The sequence below is a fragment of the Protomyctophum parallelum genome (genome assembly GCF_964188405.1).
Source record: "Protomyctophum parallelum genome assembly, chromosome: 15".
Classification (NCBI taxonomy): domain Eukaryota; kingdom Metazoa; phylum Chordata; class Actinopteri; order Myctophiformes; family Myctophidae; genus Protomyctophum; species Protomyctophum parallelum.
Window position 1 is genome coordinate 1,120,771 of NC_139710.1, and position 24,319 is coordinate 1,145,089.

Below are 24,319 nucleotides of genomic sequence, written 5' to 3' on the forward strand. Positions count from 1 at the left end.
CAGTCAATCTGCTCATTGACATCCATTGTAGAAATCTTACGAGGAAATTATCGCGATGACAATTCTTAACTCGCTCTTATAACCACATTTTCGATTGTACCAACACCACAATCGCACATGGTGTACCTCAATATCTCAGGCCACTCACAGCGAAAGAATTATTTGCATTCGACTTTTACTTTTTGCGATAGAGCAATTTGTTCGGGCATAGTTTCCCCCCATTCAAGACCATTCAAGACCATTCAAGATCAAGACCTTCAAGTTGCGCGCCACTTGTTTGTCTTTTACACTTCCACAGCTGAGACATATAAGAGCTTAATTACAGGGCTGAAATTAAAGTTACAAGATCTCAATGAGTTGCTCTGCGATACCTTGTGGGCTTGTAGGTCTGCTATTTGTGCAATTGGATGGCCTTTACACAGCTCTCGCAAGAGCACGCACGCACGCATGCACGCACGCACACACACACCCTGTCTTCCTATTGGCTGGCCTTTACACAGCTCTCGCAAGTGCACGCACGCACGCACGCACGCACGCACACACACACACACACACGTTTATAAAAAAATATTTTCAAAAAAATTAAAAAAAAATTAAAAAATTTAAAAAACTTAAAAGAAATTAAAAAATTAAAAAAAATTAAAAAAAATTAAAAAAAATGAAAAAAAATAAAAAAAATGAAAAAAATGAAAAAAATTGAAAAATTTTGAAAAATTTTGAAAAAAATTAAAAAAATGAAAACTTAAAAATAAAAATTAGCATGTTAGCATTAGCATGTTAGCATGTTAGCATTAGCATGATAGCATTAGCATGTTAGCATGATAGCATGTTAGCATGTTAGCATTAGCATGTTAACATTAGCATGTTAGCATGTTAGCATGATAGCATTAGCATGTTAGCATGTTAGCATTAGCATGTTAACATTAGCATGTTAGCATGTTAGCATTAGCATGTTAGCATGTTAGCATTAGCATGTTAGCATGTTAGCATTAGCATGTTAGCATTAGCATGTTAGCATGTTAGCATTAGCATGATAGCATTAGCATGTTAGCATGATAGCATGTTAGCATGTTAGCATTAGCATGTTAACATTAGCATGTTAGCATGATAGCATTAGCATGTTAGCATGTTAGCATTAGCATGTTAGCATTAGCATGTTAGCATGTTAGCATTAGCATGTTAGCATGATAGCATTAGCATGTTAGCATGTTAGCATTAGCATGTTAGCATTAGCATGTTAGCATGTTAGCATTAGCATGTTAGCATGTTAGCATTAGCATGTTAGCATGTTAGCATTAGCATGTTAGCATGATAGCATTAGCATGTTAGCATTAGCATGTTAGCATGTTAGCATGTTAGCGTTAGCATTAGCATGTTAGCATTAGCATGTTAGCATTAGCATGTTAGCATTAGCATGATAGCATTAGCATGTTAACATTAGCATGTTAGCATGATAGCATTAGCATGTTAGCATGTTAGCATGTTAGCATTAGCATGTTAGCATGTTAGCATTAGCATGTTAGCATTAGCATGATTAAAAAATAAAAAAAATGAAAAACATTAAAAAATTAAAACTTTAACTTTTTTTTTAACTTAAAAGGAAAAAAATAATAATAAAGAACTTAATATTTTTTATCTTAATATTTTTTTTAAGAAATATCTTAGACCATTATCAATAATCATTGTGTTTATGCTTTTAAAGATAGGCCTATATGCTATTTGAACCTTCTTTTTACATGTAAAAGTATGCTATTTCTGTTAAGCTCATGAATGCTTTTATATGTATACTCCATTGGATTGACTATTTTTTTTCTTTTTTACCTTTTCTTGATTCATCAAGAATACATTGTAAAGCATTATTCATACATTACAAATCATTAGTAGACAGTAATACTTTACTTACTTTATTCTGCCCCTTTTTGGGCATCATACTACTTCCACATACTTTATTTCCGCTTTATGCAGTTATTTATGCTTAAACTATAGTTTTTACAAATGTTCATACTTTTTTAACTTTTACTTCAGCTTTAATACATTTTCTACTTTTCTTTACAATATGTTACAGTCCAGAAATTTTGATTATGGACTTAGACCACCAATGGTAACACCATTACTCCGGTCCCCGAGTTTCAAACTTGACACGGCAATAACTTTATACAAAGCATTTTACGCGAGCCCACGCAGTTTCTACAGGAACTGCTTTCTAGTTATTCTTATGTTTCTTTATTCCGCCGTTTTTTTTGGCACCTAACTACTTCCACATACTTTATGCTAGAAATTTAGTTCAAACTTCAAACTGTTCAGCTCTTTGCAGTTATTTATGCTCCAATTAGAATTTTTACAAAGTTTTATACTTTTTATACTTTTTAACTTTTTAACTTTTTTTTACATTCTTTATAGTGAGAGTCGATGGAAGAAAGGTCCCATTTTTCACAGTTAACTTTTTTGAGCTCTTATTACTCCGTCATACTTTCACTTTGAAACTTCATTCAAACTTTATAATGTTCATCTATCTTTGAACTTTCATTGGTGAAAAAGTTGTTTTGAAAAAGTTTATACTTTTTAAAATATTTAACTTTATTTATAGTTTTTTCCTCCCATTGACAATGTATGGGATTTATCTCTAAATCAACCTCACTTTTGCAGCCTCATTACTCTGGCATACTTTGTCGTAGAAACGTGATTTAAACTTTAGAAAGCTCACACGACTCTGGACTTTTTCGTGGTTCAAACCGTATTCGAATACGTTAAACGGTTTTTCCGAAATCGCAGTTCAATCGCAGGCCGTTTCGCCTAATTAGTGCCAACTTAGAGTGCGGGCTTTTTTCACTAGAGTGCGTAGAACAGAAAATCTTTCCTTGAAAATTTACCAAACAAATTGCCGTCCCGGCCAAGATATTCACTTTACACGCATGTCCTTTGGTCATTTTGTAGCCACACATGTCCTCTTTCACACAATGTGACCACCAAAACACAGAGACATACAGAATGTGAACTACGGCCTTTTAAGTGACACAAATACAGTCAATCTGCTCATTGACATCCATTGTAGAAATCTTACGAGGAAATTATTGCGATGACAATTCTTAACTCGCTCTTATAACCACATTTTCGATCGTACCAACACCACAATCGCACATGGTGTACCTCAATATCTCAGGCCACTCACAGCGAAAGAATTATTTGCATTCGACTTTTACTTTTTGCGATAGAGCAATTTGTTCGGGCATAGTTTCCCCCCATTCAAGACCATTCAAGATCAAGACCTTCAAGTTGCGCGCCACTTGTTTGTCTTTTACACTTCCACAGCTGAGACATATAAGAGCTTAATTACAGGGCTGAAATTAAAGTTACAAGATCTCAATGAGTTGCTCTGCGATACCTTGTGGGCTTGTAGGTCTGCTATTTGTGCAATTGGATGGCCTTTACACAGCTCTCGCAAGAGCACGCACGCACGCATGCACGCACACACACACCCTGTCTTCCTATTGGCTGGCCTTTACACAGCTCTCGCAAGTGCACGCACGCACGCACGCACGCACACACACACACACACACACACGTTTATAAAAAAATATTTTCAAAAAAATAAAAATAAAATAAAAAAAATAAAAAAAATTAAAAAAAAATTAAAAAATTAAAAAAAATTAAAAAAAAATAAAAAAAATTAAAAAAAAATGAAAAAATGAAAAAAATTAAAAAAAGAAAAAAAATGGAAAAATTGAAAAAAATTGAAAAAAATGAAAAAAATGAAAACTTAAAAATTAGCATGTTAGCATTAGCATGATAGCATTAGCATGTTAGCATGATAGCATTAGCATGTTAGCATGTTAGCATTAGCATGTTGACATTAGCATGTTAGCATGTTAGCATGATAGCATTAGCATGTTAGCATTAGCATGTTAGCATTAGCATGTTAGCATGTTAGCATTAGCATGTTAGCATTAGCATGTTAACATTAGCATGTTAGCATGTTAGCATGATAGCATTAGCATGTTAGCATGTTAGCATTAGCATGTTAGCATGTTAGCATTAGCATGTTAGCATGTTAGCATTAGCATGTTAGCATGATAGCATTAGCATGTTATCATTAGCATGTTATCATTAGCATGTTAGCATGTTAGCATTAGCATGTTAGCATTAGCATGTTAGCATGATAGCATTAGCATGTTAGCATTAGCATGTTAGCATTAGCATGTTAGCATGTTAGCATTAGCATGTTAGCATGATAGCATTAGCATGTTAGCATGTTAGCATGTTAGCATTAGCATGTTAGCATGTTAGCATTAGCATGTTAGCATGTTAGCATTAGCATGTTAGCATGATAGCATTAGCATGTTAGCATTAGCATGTTAGCATGTTAACATTAGCATGTTAGCATTAGCATGTTAGCATTAGCATGATAGCATTAGCATGTTAACATTAGCATGTTAGCATGATAGCATTAGCATGTTAGCATGTTAGCATTAGCATGTTAGCATGTTAGCATGTTAGCATTAGCATGTTAGCATTAGCATGTTAGCATGTTAGCATGTTAGCATTAGCATGTTAGCATGTTAGCATTAGCATGTTAGCATGTTAGCATTAGCATGTTAGCATTAGCATGTTAACATTAGCATGTTAGCATGATAGCATTAGCATGTTAGCATGTTAGCATTAGCATGTTAGCATTAGCATGTTAGCATTAGCATGTTAGCATGATAGCATTAGCATGTTATCATTAGCATGTTAGCATGTTAGCATTAGCATGTTAGCATTAGCATGTTAGCATGTTAGCATTAGCATGTTAGCATGATAGCATTAGCATGTTAGCATTAGCATGTTAGCATGTTAGCATTAGCATGTTAGCATTAGCATGTTAGCATGATAGCATTAGCATGTTAGCATGTTAGCATGTTAGCATTAGCATGTTAGCATTAGCATGTTAGCATTAGCATGTTAGCATGATAGCATTAGCATGTTAGCATTAGCATGTTAGCATGTTAGCATTAGCATGTTAGCATTAGCATGTTAGCATTAGCATGTTAGCATTAGCATGATAGCATTAGCATGTTAACATTAGCATGTTAGCATGATAGCATTAGCATGTTAGCATGTTAGCATTAGCATGTTAGCATTAGCATGTTAGCATTAGCATGATTAAAAAATGAAAAAAAATGAAAAACATTAAAAAATTAAAACTTTAACTTTTTTTAAACTTAAAAGGAAAAAATAATAATAAAGAACTTAATATTTTTTATCTTAATATTTTTTTTAAGAAATATCTTAGACCATTATCAATAATCATTGTGTTTATGCTTTTAAAGATAGGCCTATATGCTATTTGAACCTTCTTTTTACATGTAAAAGTATGCTATTTCTGTTAAGCTCATGAATGCTTTTATATGTATACTCCATTGGATTGACTATTTTTTTTCTTTTTTACCTTTTCTTGATTCATCAAGAATACATTGTAAAGCATTATTCATACATTACAAATCATTAGTAGACAGTAATACTTTACTTACTTTATTCTGCCCCTTTTTGGGCATCATACTACTTCCACATACTTTATTTCCGCTTTATGCAGTTATTTATGCTTAAACTATAGTTTTTTACAAATGTTCATACTTTTTTAACTTTTACTTCAGCTTTAATACATTTTCTACTTTTCTTTACAATATGTTACAGTCCAGAAATTTTGATTATGGACTTAGACCACCAATGGTAACACCATTACTCCGGTCCCCGAGTTTCAAACTTGACACGGCAATAACTTTATACAAAGCATTTTACGCGAGCCCACGCAGTTTCTACAGGAACTGCTTTCTAGTTATTATTTTTCTTTTTATTATTTCACAGTAGTCTTTTTTTTGTCGCTTTATACCTCCCACACTGTACGCTGTACGCACTTGAGCCATATGTCAAATTGATCGGAAAAATCGGGAATCGTGTGCTTGTATTTTGTTAAGGGAAATGTTGTATAGTTTAATTGATATGAATTTATTAGTGAATTAAATTTCCCCATTGACATGAATGGGAAAAGGCAAAAAATCACATTCAAGTATTTTTTCCTCGGAGACTGTAATCACTATAGTTACAAAACTTTTAGGGATATTTCTTAATTATGACTAAAATTAATTAAAATTATAATTTTATAGGTCGGCCTCATGGTGGCGCTATAACAGCCCACTTTACCTTTTGGCTTATAACTCTTGAACCGTAGGTCGTAAAATCAAAATAAAATTTTCCCTGGATTCCTTGGGTCATGACGCATCTCCCCATATAGGCCACGCCCATTTCCGCCATGATGGATTTTCCGCCATTTTGAATTTTGTCCAAAACAAACTTTTTGCTTTTCCTCCTACATATTTTGTCCAAATCTCACAGAAATCGGCACACATGATCTCTGGACATATCCGATTAAAACACCAAATGCAGAATTTTGGTAGTGCGTATCGTTCGGCCGTAATCGTCTTCCGAAGTTAGTAGGAGGGGCCTATATCACAAAAATGCCATAAATCACGAACGGAATGTCCAATCCATCCCAAATTTGAATCACATGTCCGGGGTGGTTCAATCAACCAAGTTCTAAAAGCAATTCCATTTTCATCCATAGGGGGCGCCGCAAATGCGAGAAATGTAACCGTTTGTCGCAAAAACATGAATTTCGGGGGTTAAATCCCCTCCGAATTACTTACGCATGATCTAAGGCGTGACTTGAAATTGTAATTGGCTGGCAATACTAGTGGGAGGGGCATATGTAAGCCACTGCGGCAACCACACTCTGCAATTTTTTTAAATTGCGAATTTTCTAGTTATTATTATTACTATTATTACTATTGCTATTATTATTATTATTATTATTATTATTATTATTATTATTATTATTATTATTATCATTATTATTATTATTATATTATTATTGTTGTTATTATAATCATAATCACTGCTGTAGACCAGTAGATGTTTATTATTATTATTGTTGTTATTATTATTATTATTATTGTTGTTGTTATTATAATCATAATCACTGCTGTAGACCAGTAGATGTTTATTATTATTATTGTTGTTGTTGTTATTATAATCATAATCACTGCTGTAGACCAGTAGATTTGAGGATGGATGTTCTTACCTGCATGGATAGTTCTCGGGCGTTCCGATGTGTCTGTGAGGTGTCTGGACCGACCAGCTCTGGCAGCTTCTCCCAGAGGTCGTCGTGGTAACCGTCCCTCGGTAGTTCTGACCCCGGGCAGTGTAACAGGTCACGTCTAGGACTATGGATGGACAGGACAGGAAGTAGGAAATGGATGGATGGACAGGACAGGAAGTAGGAAATGGATGGATGGACAGGACAGGAAGTAGGAGACGGATGGATGGACAGGACAGGAAGTAGGAGATGGTAGGTGGACGGACAGGAAGTGGTAGATGGATGGAGAGAGTAAACAGTGTGTGTGTGTGTGCGTGTGCGTGTGCGTGTGCGTGTAAAAGCCCAACACACACCGGGTGCGCAGCGACGCGGCACAGACGACAGACAGACAGACAGACAGACAGACAGACAGACAGACATCATTTTCATTGTCCTAAATGTTGTTGAATTTGAAACATTGTCATTCACGTACATGTGCGCGCGTGCATGTGCGCGCGTGCGCGACACGTTCCATGGTAAATAAAATCACCATGTTGACACCACTGACTACAGGAGTCTTTTCTTTTTAAATCGACTGTCATTATTATATCGTTGTGGCTTTCACACTAAACGATTGGTCGCCGACTAGGAGTCGAGTCCACACTACAGGAGTTTTTATTCCAATTAATTTTGACATCTCACGCACGTGTAGGATGCTCTCTCTCTCTCTCTCTCTCTCTCTCTCTCTCTCTCTCTCTCTCCATGACACACACAGGACACTCTCTCTCTCTATCTCTCTCTCTCTCTGCATGCCACACACACAGGACTCTCTCTCTCTCCACTCTCTCTCTCTCTCTCTCTATGCCACACACACAGGACTATCTCTCTCTCTCTGCATGCCACACACAGGTCTCTCTCTCTCTATCTCTCTCTCTCTCTCTCTGCGTCTCTCTCCACGCATGCACACACACACACACACACACACACACACACACACACACACACACACACACACACGAACACAGAGAGCGCACAAGGTCCAAAAGTTTCTCTGATGCGGTTTTATCAACATTATTCAAGTGAAATGAGTTGGTTTTATAGACTAACAGCAACATTGGGCTAATATAGCTACCATGTATGACACAGGCTGCAATTCAAAACTGGCCCCCGTAAAATCTGAATCCCCCCCTCCCCCCACTTTCCCCTAACTGTATATTTTTCTTTTCCCTTTTTGCTTCCTTGATGAATTCCTGTTCTGTTCTTTAACTATATAGAAGTGTCTATTTGTACGTCTCTAAATGTTTTGATGAATTGAACATGGTGGACCCTGTTGTAAACAAGTGTAATGCTTAATCGGGTCGTCCACTCACAGTTAACAGTCTTTGTATTGAGTTTGTGCTTGAAATGTAGCCTACTGTAATTCTGCAAACTGTTAATAAATATCTCAATCAATCAATCAAACAGGAGTCAGGACAGGGATTTACCCAAGGAATAAAGATGATATATTATCATCTGATCATCTATCCAATCCATACAGTCCACACGACAGGCAGGCAGGCAGGCAGGCAGGCAGGCAGGCAGGCAGGCAGGCAGGCAGGCAGGCAGGCAGGCAGGCAGGCAGGCAGGCAGGCAGGCAGGCAGACAGACAGACAGACAGACAGACAGACAGACAGACAGACAGACAGACAGACAGACAGACAGACAGACAGACAGACAGACAGACAGACAGACAGGCAGACAGACAGACAGACAGACAGACACGGTCGGGTTGTGCAACCACTCCCTTACGGAGCTGTGTGTGTGGCTGGGTGCCTGGGTCTGAGCACGGAAATAGCAGGGTTGTTTTTCACCACCTGTGTGCAACCTAACACACACACAAACACATGTGCACATAACTGTATATATGGTGATTTCGGGTGTGCCAGTACAGTACAGTGACAGTACAGTACAGTAGAGGGACCCCCACACGGTAACTCTGTCATTTATCTAGCGTTTCGGACGTGGGGCGGCTCGCCGGAACCGGGCCTTGGTCCTGTGGGTCTGGAACTTCCGGGGGGCCCCCACACGGAGTTGCACCACTCACTTCACACGGGTGTGATCTTTTTTCAATGAGTGAACCCCAAACCCCCACCACCACCAAATGACCAGAACTACTTAATATTCACCAAAACCAGAGCACAACTCTCACCAAGGGACTCAACAATCAGAACTCTCACCACGGGACTCAACCAATCAGAACTCTCACCACGGGACTCAACCAATCAGAACTCTCACCACAAGACTCAACCAATCAGAACTCTCACCACGGGACTCAATCAATCAGAACTCCCACCACGGGACTCAACCAATCAGAACTCCCACCACGGGACTCACTCAACCAATCAATGAATACCTTTACAACCACTAGATTAATGACATAGATTAATAAAGTAGTCTATTAATCTAGTCCACACATCTGATCTAACACTTTAAAGAACCAAGAGTAAAAGTACAGAAATGTCCCGTTTCAAGTTTTCAAAATGCAATCTTTTGAAAAAAGCCGATCTACAATGCTCACAAGGCCTCACATTGTGACACATTGTGAGCTTGTAGATCTGCTATTTTCAAATAGGCCTACCCTTAACACATCATGACATCATTCTAAAACAGGACACTGGCGTTTCAGAACAAACAGCGAAAAAACTCAAATTAAATGGTAAAAAAAAAAAAATGATTTCTTCACAGTGGTGTAAAGTACATTTACTTAACCCTTTCCGGGCACAGGGCGAGATCGGACGAGATTATTTTTTGATTTTATGCCGCCTAGGACGAGGTTGGACGAGACTAGTTTTTATATTTGCAGCCGCTATAAGACACTCTCCCCCACCCTGTGACAAAGTTTGGTAGCGCTGCGATAAAAGACAGGCCCTAAAGTATTCAATCACACCATGACAACACAGGCTGAGCCAAAAAATGTTCCCATGAGCCACAAAAAGGCAACAATACTCCACTCCAGTCTGACCCAGAGTCGTCGGGACACAGTGACCCACAGCACATAGCAAGACAAAAGCAGATCAAAGACACCAGCGATCGATCAGGGCTAAAATGCCCCCCCCAAAAAAAACCTGGCCGGACCCCCAAACGAGCCAGCGAGACGCTCATGCCAGGCTACGAGCGAGCCAGCGGGCAGCCTGTTGGTCGCCGCCGTGGAGCCGTGGAAGTCCCCGCTGAAGTGCGCGCTGGACCCAGCCGAGGACGAGGCAGAAACGGGCAGCGTGTCTACAGGGGCGAGCACAACAATATCTGCAGTACTGTGACTGTCCGATGATACACTGTCTGCATCGGAGGATGCAACAGTGTCCGCGCCGCGGTCACCGGATCAGCTGGGAGCGGGACATCCGGCGGGGGCGGGACATCCGGCGGGGGACGAAGGTGATTGGCTTCCCATGAGACCGAAACGAAAATGTGTTTAAAGGATAATGAGTAGGCTAGTAAGTGCAATTTTATTTAGTTTTATTTAGTTTCGGACGGGGGTGATCTCGTTGCGACCGGGCCGCCGGATGGAGTAAATGGAGTTACTGTTTGAGTCTCATTCATGGGGTGAAAATAAGATTTATTCAACAAAAACACTTTTTTATACTTTTTTTAACTTTAACTGCTTGAAGACAAATACTGTACATATATCAGATAAGTCACTATAGAAAAAGAAAAAAGTTTCAAGTGAGTATTCTGCTTGAGAGAGTGTCTTTCACAAAAGTGCTGTTTTCTCAGACAAATTATTTCAGAGGGCTGATTTTGATGAAACCATGACCTATTCAACTGCCTATAACTAAAGAACGGAACATGCTACAAACATAATTCTTTTTTTGGGGGAAAGATGAGACTTATCACTTTCATATGAGTTATTTCATGACATTGGGACATATTCACATAATATTATATATGGGCTTTGACAGATTGGTCAAATGTCCACATTGCCTGGAGGAGAAGGGGCATATAATGAAAACAAACATGGCCTGGAAAGAGTTAAAGGACCACTTCACCACTTTTTCATATAATAGGTCCTCACTAATAATCATGAAAAAATTGTGCAATTTCTTTCTACTCAGTCTGTGTCTCATAGGACGGCTGTGGGCAGTTCAGAAACTGTCTTCCAGTGACATCATCGATGGGGAATACAAGCTAAGAAAAACTGCAGGCTTTCTAGTCCTGAAAAGTTGCAATGCGAAAATGGAAGCCATCGTTCTCACGATAATGAAAATCAAAATATTTTTGTAAATAAATCATGTTTTAAAAAAAAGTCTGCCTAATGATGATGTCACTGGAAGACGGTTTCTAAACTGCGTAGAAATAAATCGTGCCATTTTTTCATGATTATTAGTGAGGACCTATTATACGAAGATAGGTTGAAAAGTGGTGAAGTGGTCCTTTAAGTACTGTTCTAAAGTACAATTTTAAGGTGTTTGCAGTTTACTTTAGCATTTTCAATTTCCAATACTTTTACTTCTACTCCAATGCATCTCAGATCTAAATACTTACTAAATACTTTTACTTCTACTCCACTGCATCTCAGATCTAAATATTGTACTTTTACTGTATACATTTATTTGTAGTTACTTTGTAGATTTTGATTATATCTAAAACAAATCACACCTGTGTGAAGTGAGGGGCGCTCTTGACACATATATGACACACATTCTCCATTCATTGTGGATGGGAATTTAATTTAATGTGTGTATAGGACGAGAGCCCACTTGCTCGTCTACATATGACAGTTTTCTGAAAAAGCTATGTTTCTATGTCAGTTGTTCTTCGATTTAAAAAAAATAGCAGACCTACAAGAAGATCTGTAGATCTGCTATTTTTAAATAGCTAAAGCATAACATAATGCTAACACCAAAAGGGGTTCCCGCCCTCAGTAGATTTTCTGTGGCCTGGGATTTTCTGGCTCCGACAAGTGCTCTGATTTTCCTTATGTCAATATGGGATTTTGCTAGTAGATGTCACTGTTTTCACTGTTTTGCCTCTTTTCATTGCAGCTCAAGAGGCTTCACAGACACAGAAAGAACTCCTTGGCCACAGAAAATCCACTGAATGTTCAAAGTTCAGGGTTTTTTTGGGGGTGTCATTGAGGTCATGAAACCTCAAATAAAAATAAAAATAAAAATAAATGAAAATGAACGTCATGAAACATGTGAGTAGTTCTTTCCTTACCTTCAGCCTTCAGTGAGTTCAGAGAGAGCAGCCATGATGTGAAGAGAAGAGCCAACGCTGTTAACACACGCATCTCTGCACAGCCTGTCAATCAGCCTGTCAGTCCGCACGTCAACCTGGGAGAGCAGAGAGAGAGAGACTGACTGCATTAGGAGTCCAGTCTAGTCTACCACAAGGATATATATCCCCTCCAGCACAAGGACGGGGTCAAAGGTGCAGGTGACACCACACACACACACTGTCTCATGACCTACTGTGTGAGCCGTGATGAAATCAGCACTCTAGATTAGACTCATTGTTTGATTGATTGACATATTTTATAGTCTAGATCAGTGGTTTTCAACATTTTTCATATCGAGGCCCATTTGAGCCACGGAACCACCATTTGATGACATTTAGCCTCTCAGACCCATCTGAGCCACGGACCACCATTTGATGACATTTAGCCTCTCAGACCCATCTGAGCCACGGAACCACCATTTGATGAAATTTAGCCTCTCAGACCCATCTGAGCCACGGAACCACCATTTGATGACATTTAGCCTCTCAGACCCATTTGAGCCACGGACCACCATTTGATGACATTTAGCCTCTCAGACCCATCTGAGCCACGGACCACCATGTGATGACATTTAGCCTCTCAGACCCATCTGAGCCACGGACCACCATGTAATGAAATTTAGCCTCTCGGACCCCTTTGAGCCACGGACCACCATGTGATGACATATAGGTGACATTCATACCAGAAAGCTTTGCTGCGATAAAAACGAATCGTGCTGCGCATTGTCAGAAAGTGCACTTCGTTTGTCAGGTGTGAAGGCTCATTCGAATCCTATAATGCGCATCAAAGAACCACATTCTACTCCCGAGCAAAAACGGGGGTTTCGCTTCGCTTCCAATCGCACTTGATTAGGATTCGGTGCAGGTGTGAATGCAATCCACAGTAAATAAAGGCAATGAAGCAAACAATGTGCATGGCGGGTGAGGAGCTGAACACAGTTGGAGACGGAGAAGGCATATTTTACGCAGCGCAAACTGCTGACGTGCCTATTGGGTCGGAGGTCAGTTTGGTGTGTGTGTGTGTGTGTGTGTGTGTGTGTGTGTGTGTGTGTGTGTGTGTGTGTGTGTGTGTGTGTGTGTGTGTGAGTGTGTGTGTGTTCGCAAGAGGGTGGGGGGGGGGGGGGGGGGACATCTGGGACATCCGTTACTCCGGAACTACTCTGCCGGTACTGGGAGAACCAGAATCTGGCGCGTGGAAGGACTAGGCTCTGTGGGTTGACTCCTGACCGGGCCCCTCCTACGTCTCACCGGGCCCAGGACCTGTGCGTTGCACCAGACTCCCAGCGCCAGGCACTGCATTCAGGAGTGGTGGACTATAATGGCCCTCCTAAAGGCCTCTCAGAGGTTTGTTGGGCTTCCTCCTCACGGAGGACACAGGCTGGGGCGCTAACCCACACTGCTCACCTCCTCATGGAGGACACAGGCTGGGGCGCTAACCCACACTGCTCACCTCCTCATGGAGGACACAGGCTGGGGCGCTAACCCACACTGCTCACCTCCTCATGGAGGACACAGGCTGGGGTGCTAACCCACACTGCTCACCTCCTCATGGAGGACACAGGCTGGGTGCTAACCCACACTGCTCACCTCCTCATGGAGGACACAGGCTGGGGCGCTAACCCACACTGCTCACCTCCTCATGGAGGACACAGGCTGGGGCGCTAACCCACACTGCTCACCTCCTCATGGAGGACACAGGCTGGGGTGCTAACCCACACTGCTCACCTCCTCATGGAGGACACAGGCTGGGTGCTAACCCACACTGCTCACCTCCTCATGGAGGACACAGGCTGGGGTGCTAACCCACACTGCTCACCTCCTCATGGAGGACACAGGCTGGGGCGCTAACCCACACTGCTCACCTCCTCATGGAGGACACAGGCTGGGGCGCTAACCCACACTGCTCACCCTGGAGGACACAGGCTGGGGCGTTAACCCACACTGCTCACCTCCTCATGGAGGACACAGGCTGGGGTGCTAACCCACACTGCTCACCTCCTCATGGAGGCCGTCTACATTCCGGCTGCCACCCGTCTCTCCGGTGGTCACCAGACTATACCTGGTTGTCACATAGTCTATATAGTCTATCTGTGTCAACACAAACATTAAACACCATTAACAATAAAGAGACAATAAGACATATTTAATGAGGCACATTAAGGCGTACATTTTCCCTTCATTGTCAACGGCGTTTACTAAACCAACATTGAACTAAAGACCAACATTAAACCTGTGTATAGGAGGGGCTAGCGCCCTGTGAAGTGAGAGGCGCGCACACACACACACACACACACACACACACACACACACACACACACACACACACACACACACACACACACAGAGTTCGAGGGAGGACAAAAAACACCTTTACCAGCAAGCTGGAAAAGTAAAGTTACAAAGTGCAGCTGTAATGCTTAAGCGGCACAGAGTGCTGCTGTACGAGCTTGTAGGTCTGCCATTTTTGAAAAATCGTGAAAATGTGGTTGCAAATCTTTTAATGTATATATTCTTTCAGAGCCAACGTTTTTAACTCAAATCTTTGCTTCTGGGGGGGGGGGGGGGTCCCTGAAACAACATCTTTTTAGATGGGGGTCGGCGGACAATTACATAATTATGTTTCTTGTTTGAGAATGACTGACATTTTTCAGAAAACGGTCAGCATTTAGAAGATGTTAGAATCGTTCCCAGGTCTAGATGGGTTAAGTCATTTAGACCAGACGTCGACATTTAGAAAATGTTCTTCTTCAGTTTTCTGAAAAACCTCATGTTTCTCCAAACGTTGTCATGTCAATGACATGTAATTGATATTGTAATTGATATGTAATTGATATTGTAATTGATATGTAATTGGCCGCGACGCATATAAATAAAGTAGAAATTGTTCAGAATAAAGCAGCACATTGTGCATTAAATTGTTCCTACAGAACTAATGTTAAAGACATGCGTGATAGATTAAGATGGCCGACGGTTAGTCAGAGGTCCACATACTGTTTAGTTAATTTCATCACAGTCTCCAAAAACATTATATAACAGTTTATTAAAATAGATTGTGCTCATCATGGTGAATATCAAACAAGACATTAAATAGAGGAAGACATCAGTTATACAGAGAACTGTTATGTAGAGTTATTAAATAGAGCGAAGGTTCAGTCTTCATAAAGTGAAGACATCAGTTATACAGAGAACTGTTATGTAGAGCTGTGGAATTCATCACCAGGGTATATAATACAATCAAACACAAAAGTAGGTTTCAGAATGATGGTAAAACAGTATCTCCAAATATTTCATGAGTTGTGTTAACCATTTTAACCATTTTTATTCAATCTCATTTGTATATTATTTAGACATGTTTTGACTTGTATTTATGTTTTATTTATTATCATTGTTATTATTATTATTTCAATATTAGTGTTAGTTAATGGACTACAAATACAAACTACAAATAACACCTGGACCTCTTTGGTGGGGACGTAACAACTACAAATAACACCTGGACCTCTTTGGTGGGGACGTAACGACTACAAATAACACCTGGACCTCTTTGGTGGGGATGTAACAACTACAAATAACACCTGGACCTTTTTGGTGGGGACGTAACAACTACAAATAACAACTGGACCTCTTTGGTGGGGACGTAACGACTACAAATAACACCTGGACCTCTTTGGTGGGGACGTAACAACTACAAATAACACCTGTACCTCTTTGGTGGGGACGTAACAACTACAAATAACACCTGGACCTCTTTGGTGGGGACGTAACAACTACAAATAACACCTGGACCTCTTTGGTGGGGACGTAACTACAAATAACAACTGGACCTCTTTAGTGGGGACGTAACAACTACAAATAACACCTGGACCTCTTTGGTGGGGACGTAACGACTACAAATAACAACTGGACCTCTTTGGTGGGGACGTAACGACTACAAATAACAACTGGACCTCTTTAGTGGGGACGTAACAACTACAAATAACACCTGGACCTCTTTGGTGGGGACGTAACGACTACAAATAACACCTGGACCTCTTTGGTGGGGACGTAACGACTACAAATAACAACTGGACCTCTTTGGTGGGGACGTAACGACTACAAATAACAACTGGACCTCTTTGGTAGGGACGTAACGACTACAAATAACAACTGGACCTCTTTGGTGGGGACGTAACAACTACAAATAACACCTGGACCTATTTGGTGGGGACGTAACAACTACAAATAGCACCTGGACCTCTTTGGTGGGGACGTAATAACTACAAATAACAACTGGACCTCTTTGGTGGGGACGTAACTACAAATAACACCTGGACCTCTTTGGTGGGGACGTAACAACTACAAACATCACCTGGACCTCTTTGGTGGGGACATAACTACAAATAACACCTGGACCTCTTTGGTGGGGACGTAACAACTACAAATAACACCTGGAGCTCTTTGGTGGGGACGTAACTACAAATAACACCTGGACCTCTTTGGTGGGGACGTAACAACTACAAATAACACCTGGACCTCTTTGGTGGGGACGTAACAACTACAAATAACACCTGGACCTCTTTGGTGGGGACGTAACAACTACAAATAACACCTGGACCTCTTTGGTGGGGACGTAACAACTACAAATAACAACTGGACCTATTTGGTGGGGACGTAACAACTACAAATAACACCTGGACCTCTTTGGTGGGGACGTAACAACTACAAATAACACCTGGACCTCTTTGGTGGAGACGTAACGACTACAAATAACACCTGGGCCTCTTTGGTGGGGACGTAACAACTACAAATAACACCTGGACCTCTTTGGTGGGGACGTAACAACTACAAATAACACCTGGACCTCTTTGGTGGGGACGTAACAACTACAAATAACACCTGGACCTCTTTGGTGGGGACGTAACAGCTACAATTAACACCTGGACCTCTTTGGTGGGGACGTAACAACTACAAATAACACCTGGACCTCTTTGGTGGGGACGTAACAACTACAAATAACACCTGGACCTCTTTGGTGGGGACGTAACAACTACAAATAACACATGGACCTCTTTGGTGGGGACGTAACGACTACAAATAACACCTGGACCTCTTTGGTGAGGACGTAACAACTACAAATAACACCTGGACCTCTTTGGTGGGGACGTAACAACTACAAATAACACCTGGACCTCTTTGGTGGGGACGTAACAACTACAAATAACACCTGGACCTCTTTGGTGAGGACGTAACAACTACAAATAACACCTGGACCTCTTTGGTGGGGACGTAACAACTACAAATAACACCTGGACCTCTTTGGTGGGGACGTAACAACTACAAATAACACCTGGACCTCTTTGGTGGGGACGTAACAACTACAAATAACACCTGGACCTCTTTGGTGGGGACATAACAACTACAAATAACACCTGGACCTCTTTGGTGGGGACGTAACTACAAATAACACCTGGACCTCTTTGGTGGGGATGTAACAACTACAAATAACACCTGGACCTCTTTGGTGGGGACGTAACAACTACAAATAACAACTGGACCTCTTTGGTGGGGAGGTAACAACTACAAATAACACCTGGACCTCTTTGGTGGGGACGTAACAACTACAAATAACACCTGGACCTCTTTGGTGGGGACGTAACAACTACAAATAACACCTGGACCTCTTTGGTGGGGACGTAACAACTACAAATAACACCTGGACCTCTTTGGTGGGAACGTAACAACTACAAATAAAACCTGGACCTCTTTGGTGGGGACGTAACAACTACAAATAACACCTGGACCTCTTTGGTGGGGACGTAACAACTACAAATAACACCTGGACCACTTTGGTGGGGACGTAACAACTACAAATAACAACTGGACCTCTTTGGTGGGGACGTAACAACTACAAATAACACCTGGACCTCTTTGGTGGGGACGTAACAACTACAAATAACACCTGGACCTCTTTGGTGGGAACGTAACAACTACAAATAACACCTGGACCTCTTTGGTGGGGACGTAACAACTACAAATAACACCTGGACCTCTTTGGTGGGGACGTAACAACTACAAATAACACCTGGACCTCTTTGGTGGGGACGTAACAACTACAAATAACACCTGGACCTCTTTGGTGGGGACGTAACAACTACAAATAACACCTGGACCTCTTTGGTGGGGACGTAACAACTACAAATAACAACTGGACCTCTTTGGTGGGGACGTAACGACTACAAATAACAACTGAACCTCTTTGGTGGGGACGTAACAACTACAAATAACACCTGGACCTCTTTGGTGGGGACGTAACAACTACAAATAACAACTGGACCTCTTTGGCGGGGACGTAACAACTACAAATAACACCTGGACCTCTTTGGTGGGGACGTAACAACTACAAATAACACCTGGACCTCTTTGGTGGGGACGTAACAACTACAAATAACAACTGGACCTCTTTGGTGGGGACGTAACAACTACAAATAACACCTGGACCTCTTTGGTGGGGACATAACTACAAATAACAACTGGACCTCTTTGGTGGGGACGTAACAACTACAAATAACAACTGGACCTCTTTGGTGGGGACGTAACAACTACAAATAACACCTGGACCTCTTTGGTGGGGACGTAACAACTACAAATAACACCTGGACCTCTTTGGTGGGGACGTAACAACTACAAATAACAACTGGACCTCTTTGGTGGGGACGTAACAACTACAAATAACACCTGGACCTCTTTGGTGGGGACGTAACTACAAATAACAACTGGACCTCTTTGGTGGGGACGTAACAACTACAAATAACACCTGTACCTCTTTGGTGGGGACGTAACAACTACAAATAACACCTGGACCTCTTTGGTGGGGACGTAACAACTACAAATAACACCTGGACCTCTTTGGTGGGGACGTAACAACTACAAATAACACCTGGACCTCTTTGGTGGGGACGTAACGACTACAAATAACACCTGGACCTCTTTGGTGGGGACGTAACAACTACAAATAACACCTGGACCTCTTTGGTGGGGACGTAACAACTACAAATAACAACTGGACCTCTTTGGTGGGAACGTAACAACTACAAATAACACCTGGACCACTTTGGTGGGGACGTAACAACTACAAATAACAACTGGACCTCTTTGGTGGGGACGTAACAACTACAAATGACACCTGGACCTCTTTGGTGGGGACGTAACAACTACAAATAACACCTGGACCTCTTTGGTGGGGACGTAACAACTACAAATAACACCTGGACCTCTTTGGTGGGGAGGTAACAACTACAAATAACACCTGGACCTCTTTGGTGGGGACGTAACTACAAATAACAACTGGACCTCTTTGGTGGGGACGTAACAACTACAAATAACACCTGTACCTCTTTGGTGGGGACGTAACAACTACAAATAACACCTGGACCTCTTTGGTGGGTACGTAACAACTACAAATAACACCTGGACCTCTTTGGTGGGGACGTAACAACTACAAATAACACCTGCACCTCTTTGGTGGGGACGTAACAACTACAAATAACACCTGGACCTCTTTGGTGGGGACGTAACAACTACAAATAACAACTGGACCTCTTTGGTGGGGACGTAACAACTACAAATAACACCTGTACCTCTTTGGTGGGGACGTAACAACTACAAATAACACCTGGACCTCTTTGGTGGGGACGTAACAACTACAAATAACACCTGGACCTCTTTGGTGGGGACGTAACAACTACAAATAACACCTGCACCTCTTTGGTGGGGACGTAACAACTACAAATAACACCTGGACCTCTTTGGTGGGGACGTAACAACTACAAATAACAACTGGACCTCTTTGGTGGGGACGTAACGACTACAAATAACACCTGGACCTCTTTGGTGGGGACGTAACAACTACAAATAACACCTGGACCTCTTTGGTGGGGACGTAACAACTACAAATAACACCTGGACCTCTTTGGTGGGGAGGTAACAACTACAAATAACACCTGGACCTCTTTGGTGGGGACGTAACTACAAATAACAACTGGACCTCTTTGGTGGGGACGTAACAACTACAAATGACACCTGGACCTCTTTGGTGGGGACGTAACAACTACAAATAACACCTGGACCTCTTTGGTGGGGACGTAACAACTACAAATAACACCTGGACCTCTTTGGTGGGGAGGTAACAACTACAAATAACACCTGGACCTCTTTGGTGGGGACGTAACGACTACAAATAACACCTGGACCTCTTTGGTGGGGACGTAACAACTACAAATGACACCTGGACCTCTTTGGTGGGGACGTAACAACTACAAATAACACCTGGACCTCTTTGGTGGGGACGTAACAACTACAAATAACACCTGGACCTCTTTGGTGGGGAGGTAACAACTACAAATAACACCTGGACCTCTTTGGTGGGGACGTAACTACAAATAACAACTGGACCTCTTTGGTGGGGACGTAACAACTACAAATGACACCTGGACCTCTTTGGTGGGGACGTAACAACTACAAATAACACCTGGACCTCTTTGGTGGGGACGTAACAACTACAAATAACACCTGGACCTCTTTGGTGGGGAGGTAACAACTACAAATAACACCTGGACCTCTTTGGTGGGGACGTAACGACTACAAATAACACCTGGACCTCTTTGGTGGGGACGTAACAACTACAAATAACACCTGGACCTCTTTGGTGGGGACGTAACAACTACAAATAACAACTGGACCTCTTTGGTGGGAACGTAACGACTACAAATAACACCTGGACCTCTTTGGTGGGGACGTAACAACTACAAATAACAACTGGACCTCTTTGGTGGGGACGTAACAACTACAAATAACACCTGGACCTCTTTGGTGGGGACGTAACTACAAATAACAACTGGACCTCTTTGGTGGGGACGTAACAACTACAAATAACACCTGTACCTCTTTGGTGGGGACGTAACAACTACAAATAACACCTGGACCTCTTTGGTGGGGACGTAACAACTACAAATAACACCTGGACCTCTTTGGTGGGGACGTAACAACTACAAATAACACCTGGACCTCTTTGGTGGGGACGTAACGACTACAAATAACACCTGGACCTCTTTGGTGGGGACGTAACAACTACAAATAACACCTGGACCTCTTTGGTGGGGACGTAACAACTACAAATAACAACTGGACCTCTTTGGTGGGAACGTAACAACTACAAATAACACCTGGACCACTTTGGTGGGGACGTAACAACTACAAATAACAACTGGACCTCTTTGGTGGGGACGTAACAACTACAAATGACACCTGGACCTCTTTGGTGGGGACGTAACAACTACAAATAACACCTGGACCTCTTTGGTGGGGACGTAACAACTACAAATAACACCTGGACCTCTTTGGTGGGGAGGTAACAACTACAAATAACACCTGGACCTCTTTGGTGGGGACGTAACGACTACAAATAACACCTGGACCTCTTTGGTGGGGACGTAACAACTACAAATAACACCTGGACCTCTTTGGTGGGGACGTAACAACTACAAATAACAACTGGACCTCTTTGGTGGGAACGTATCGACTACAAATAACACCTGGACCTCTTTGGTGGGGACGTAACAACTACAAATAACAACTGGACCTCTTTGGTGGGGACGTAACAACTACAAATAACACCTGGACCTCTTTGGTGGGGACGTAACTACAAATAACAACTGGACCTCTTTGGTGGGAACGTAACGACTACAAATAACACCTGGACCTCTTTGGTGGGGACGTAACAACTACAAATAACAACTGGACCTCTTTGGTGGGGACGTAACAACTACAAATAACACCTGGACCTCTTTGGTGGGGACGTAACTACAAATAACAACTGGACCTCTTTGGTGGGGACGTAACAACTACAAATAACACCTGTACCTCTTTGGTGGGGACGTAACAACTACAAATAACAACTGGACCTCTTTGGTGGGGACGTAACAACTACAAATAACACCTGGACCTCTTTGGTGGGGACGTAACAACTACAAATAACACCTGGACCTCTTTGGTGGGGACGTAACAACTACAAATAACAACTGGACCTCTTTGGTGGGGACGTAACGACTACAAATAACAACTGAACCTCTTTGGTGGGGACGTAACAACTACAAATAACACCTGGACCTCTTTGGTGGGGACGTAACAACTACAAATAACAACTGGACCTCTTTGGTGGGGACGTAACAACTACAAATAACACCTGGACCTCTTTGGTGGGGACGTAACAACTACAAATAACACCTGGACCTCTTTGGTGGGGACGTAACAACTACAAATAACAACTGGACCTCTTTGGTGGGGACGTAACAACTACAAATAACACCTGGACCTCTTTGGTGGGGACGTAACTACAAATAACAACTGGACCTCTTTGGTGGGGACGTAACAACTACAAATAACACCTGTACCTCTTTGGTGGGGACGTAACAACTACAAATAACACCTGGACCTCTTTGGTGGGTACGTAACAACTACAAATAACACCTGGACCTCTTTGGTGGGGACGTAACAACTACAAATAACACCTGCACCTCTTTGGTGGGGACGTAACAACTACAAATAACACCTGGACCTCTTTGGTGGGGACGTAACAACTACAAATAACAACTGGACCTCTTTGGTGGGGACGTAACAACTACAAATAACACCTGTACCTCTTTGGTGGGGACGTAACAACTACAAATAACACCTGGACCTCTTTGGTGGGGACGTAACAACTACAAATAACACCTGGACCTCTTTGGTGGGGACGTAACAACTACAAATAACACCTGCACCTCTTTGGTGGGGACGTAACAACTACAAATAACACCTGGACCTCTTTGGTGGGGACGTAACAACTACAAATAACAACTGGACCTCTTTGGTGGGGACGTAACGACTACAAATAACACCTGGACCTCTTTGGTGGGGACGTAACAACTACAAATAACACCTGGACCTCTTTGGTGGGAACGTAACAACTACAAATAACACCTGGACCTCTTTGGTGGGGACGTAACAACTACAAATAACACCTGGACCTCTTTGGTGGGGACGTAACAACTACAAATAACACCTGGACCACTTTGGTGGGGACGTAACAACTACAAATAACAACTGGACCTCTTTGGTGGGGACGTAACAACTACAAATAACACCTGGACCTCTTTGGTGGGGACGTAACAACTACAAATAACACCTGGACCTCTTTGGTGGGGACGTAACAACTACAAATAACAACTGGACCTCTTTGGTGGGGACGTAACGACTACAAATAACACCTAGACCTCTTTGGTGGGGACGTAACAACTACAAATAACACCTGGACCTCTTTGGTGGGGACGTAACGACTACAAATAACACCTGGACCTCTTTGGTGGGGACGTAACAACTACAAATAACACCTGGACCTCTTTGGTGGGGACGTAACAACTACAAATAACAACTGGACCTCTTTGGTGGGAACGTAACGACTACAAATAACACCTGGACCTCTTTGGTGGGGACGTAACAACTACAAATAACAACTGGACCTCTTTGGTGGGGACGTAACAACTACAAATAACACCTGGACCTCTTTGGTGGGGACGTAACTACAAATAACAACTGGACCTCTTTGGTGGGGACGTAACAACTACAAATAACACCTGTACCTCTTTGGTGGGGACGTAACAACTACAAATAACAACTGGACCTCTTTGGTGGGGACGTAACAACTACAAATAACACCTGGACCTCTTTGGTGGTTACGTAACAACTACAAATAACACCTGGACCTCTTTGGTGGGGACGTAACAACTACAATAACAACTGGACCTCTTTGGTGGGGACGTAACGACTACAAATAACAACTGAACCTCTTTGGTGGGGACGTAACAACTACAAATAACACCTGGACCTCTTTGGTGGGGACGTAACAACTACAAATAACACCTGGACCTCTTTGGTGGGGACGTA

The 24,319-nt window shown here is 42.1% G+C and overlaps 1 protein-coding gene across 1 annotated transcript in view; it reads right to left on the reverse strand.

Annotated features, from left to right (window-relative positions):
* LOC310872691 (plasminogen-like) overlaps window positions 1-12,402 on the reverse strand; it is a gene marked incomplete at its 3' end in the record, with an annotated part of 198,382 nt that extends 185,980 nt beyond the window's left edge. Inside the window, exons 1-2 of the mRNA XM_083784734.1 lie at window positions 12,302-12,402; window positions 7,115-7,256 (exon numbers count right to left, since the gene is read on the reverse strand). Coding sequence (XP_083640860.1) covers window positions 7,115-7,256; window positions 12,302-12,374 — 215 coding nt within the window. The 5' untranslated portion in view covers window positions 12,375-12,402. The remainder of the gene's footprint in view (window positions 1-7,114; window positions 7,257-12,301) is intronic.
* Between the last annotated feature and the right edge of the window lie 11,917 nt (window positions 12,403-24,319).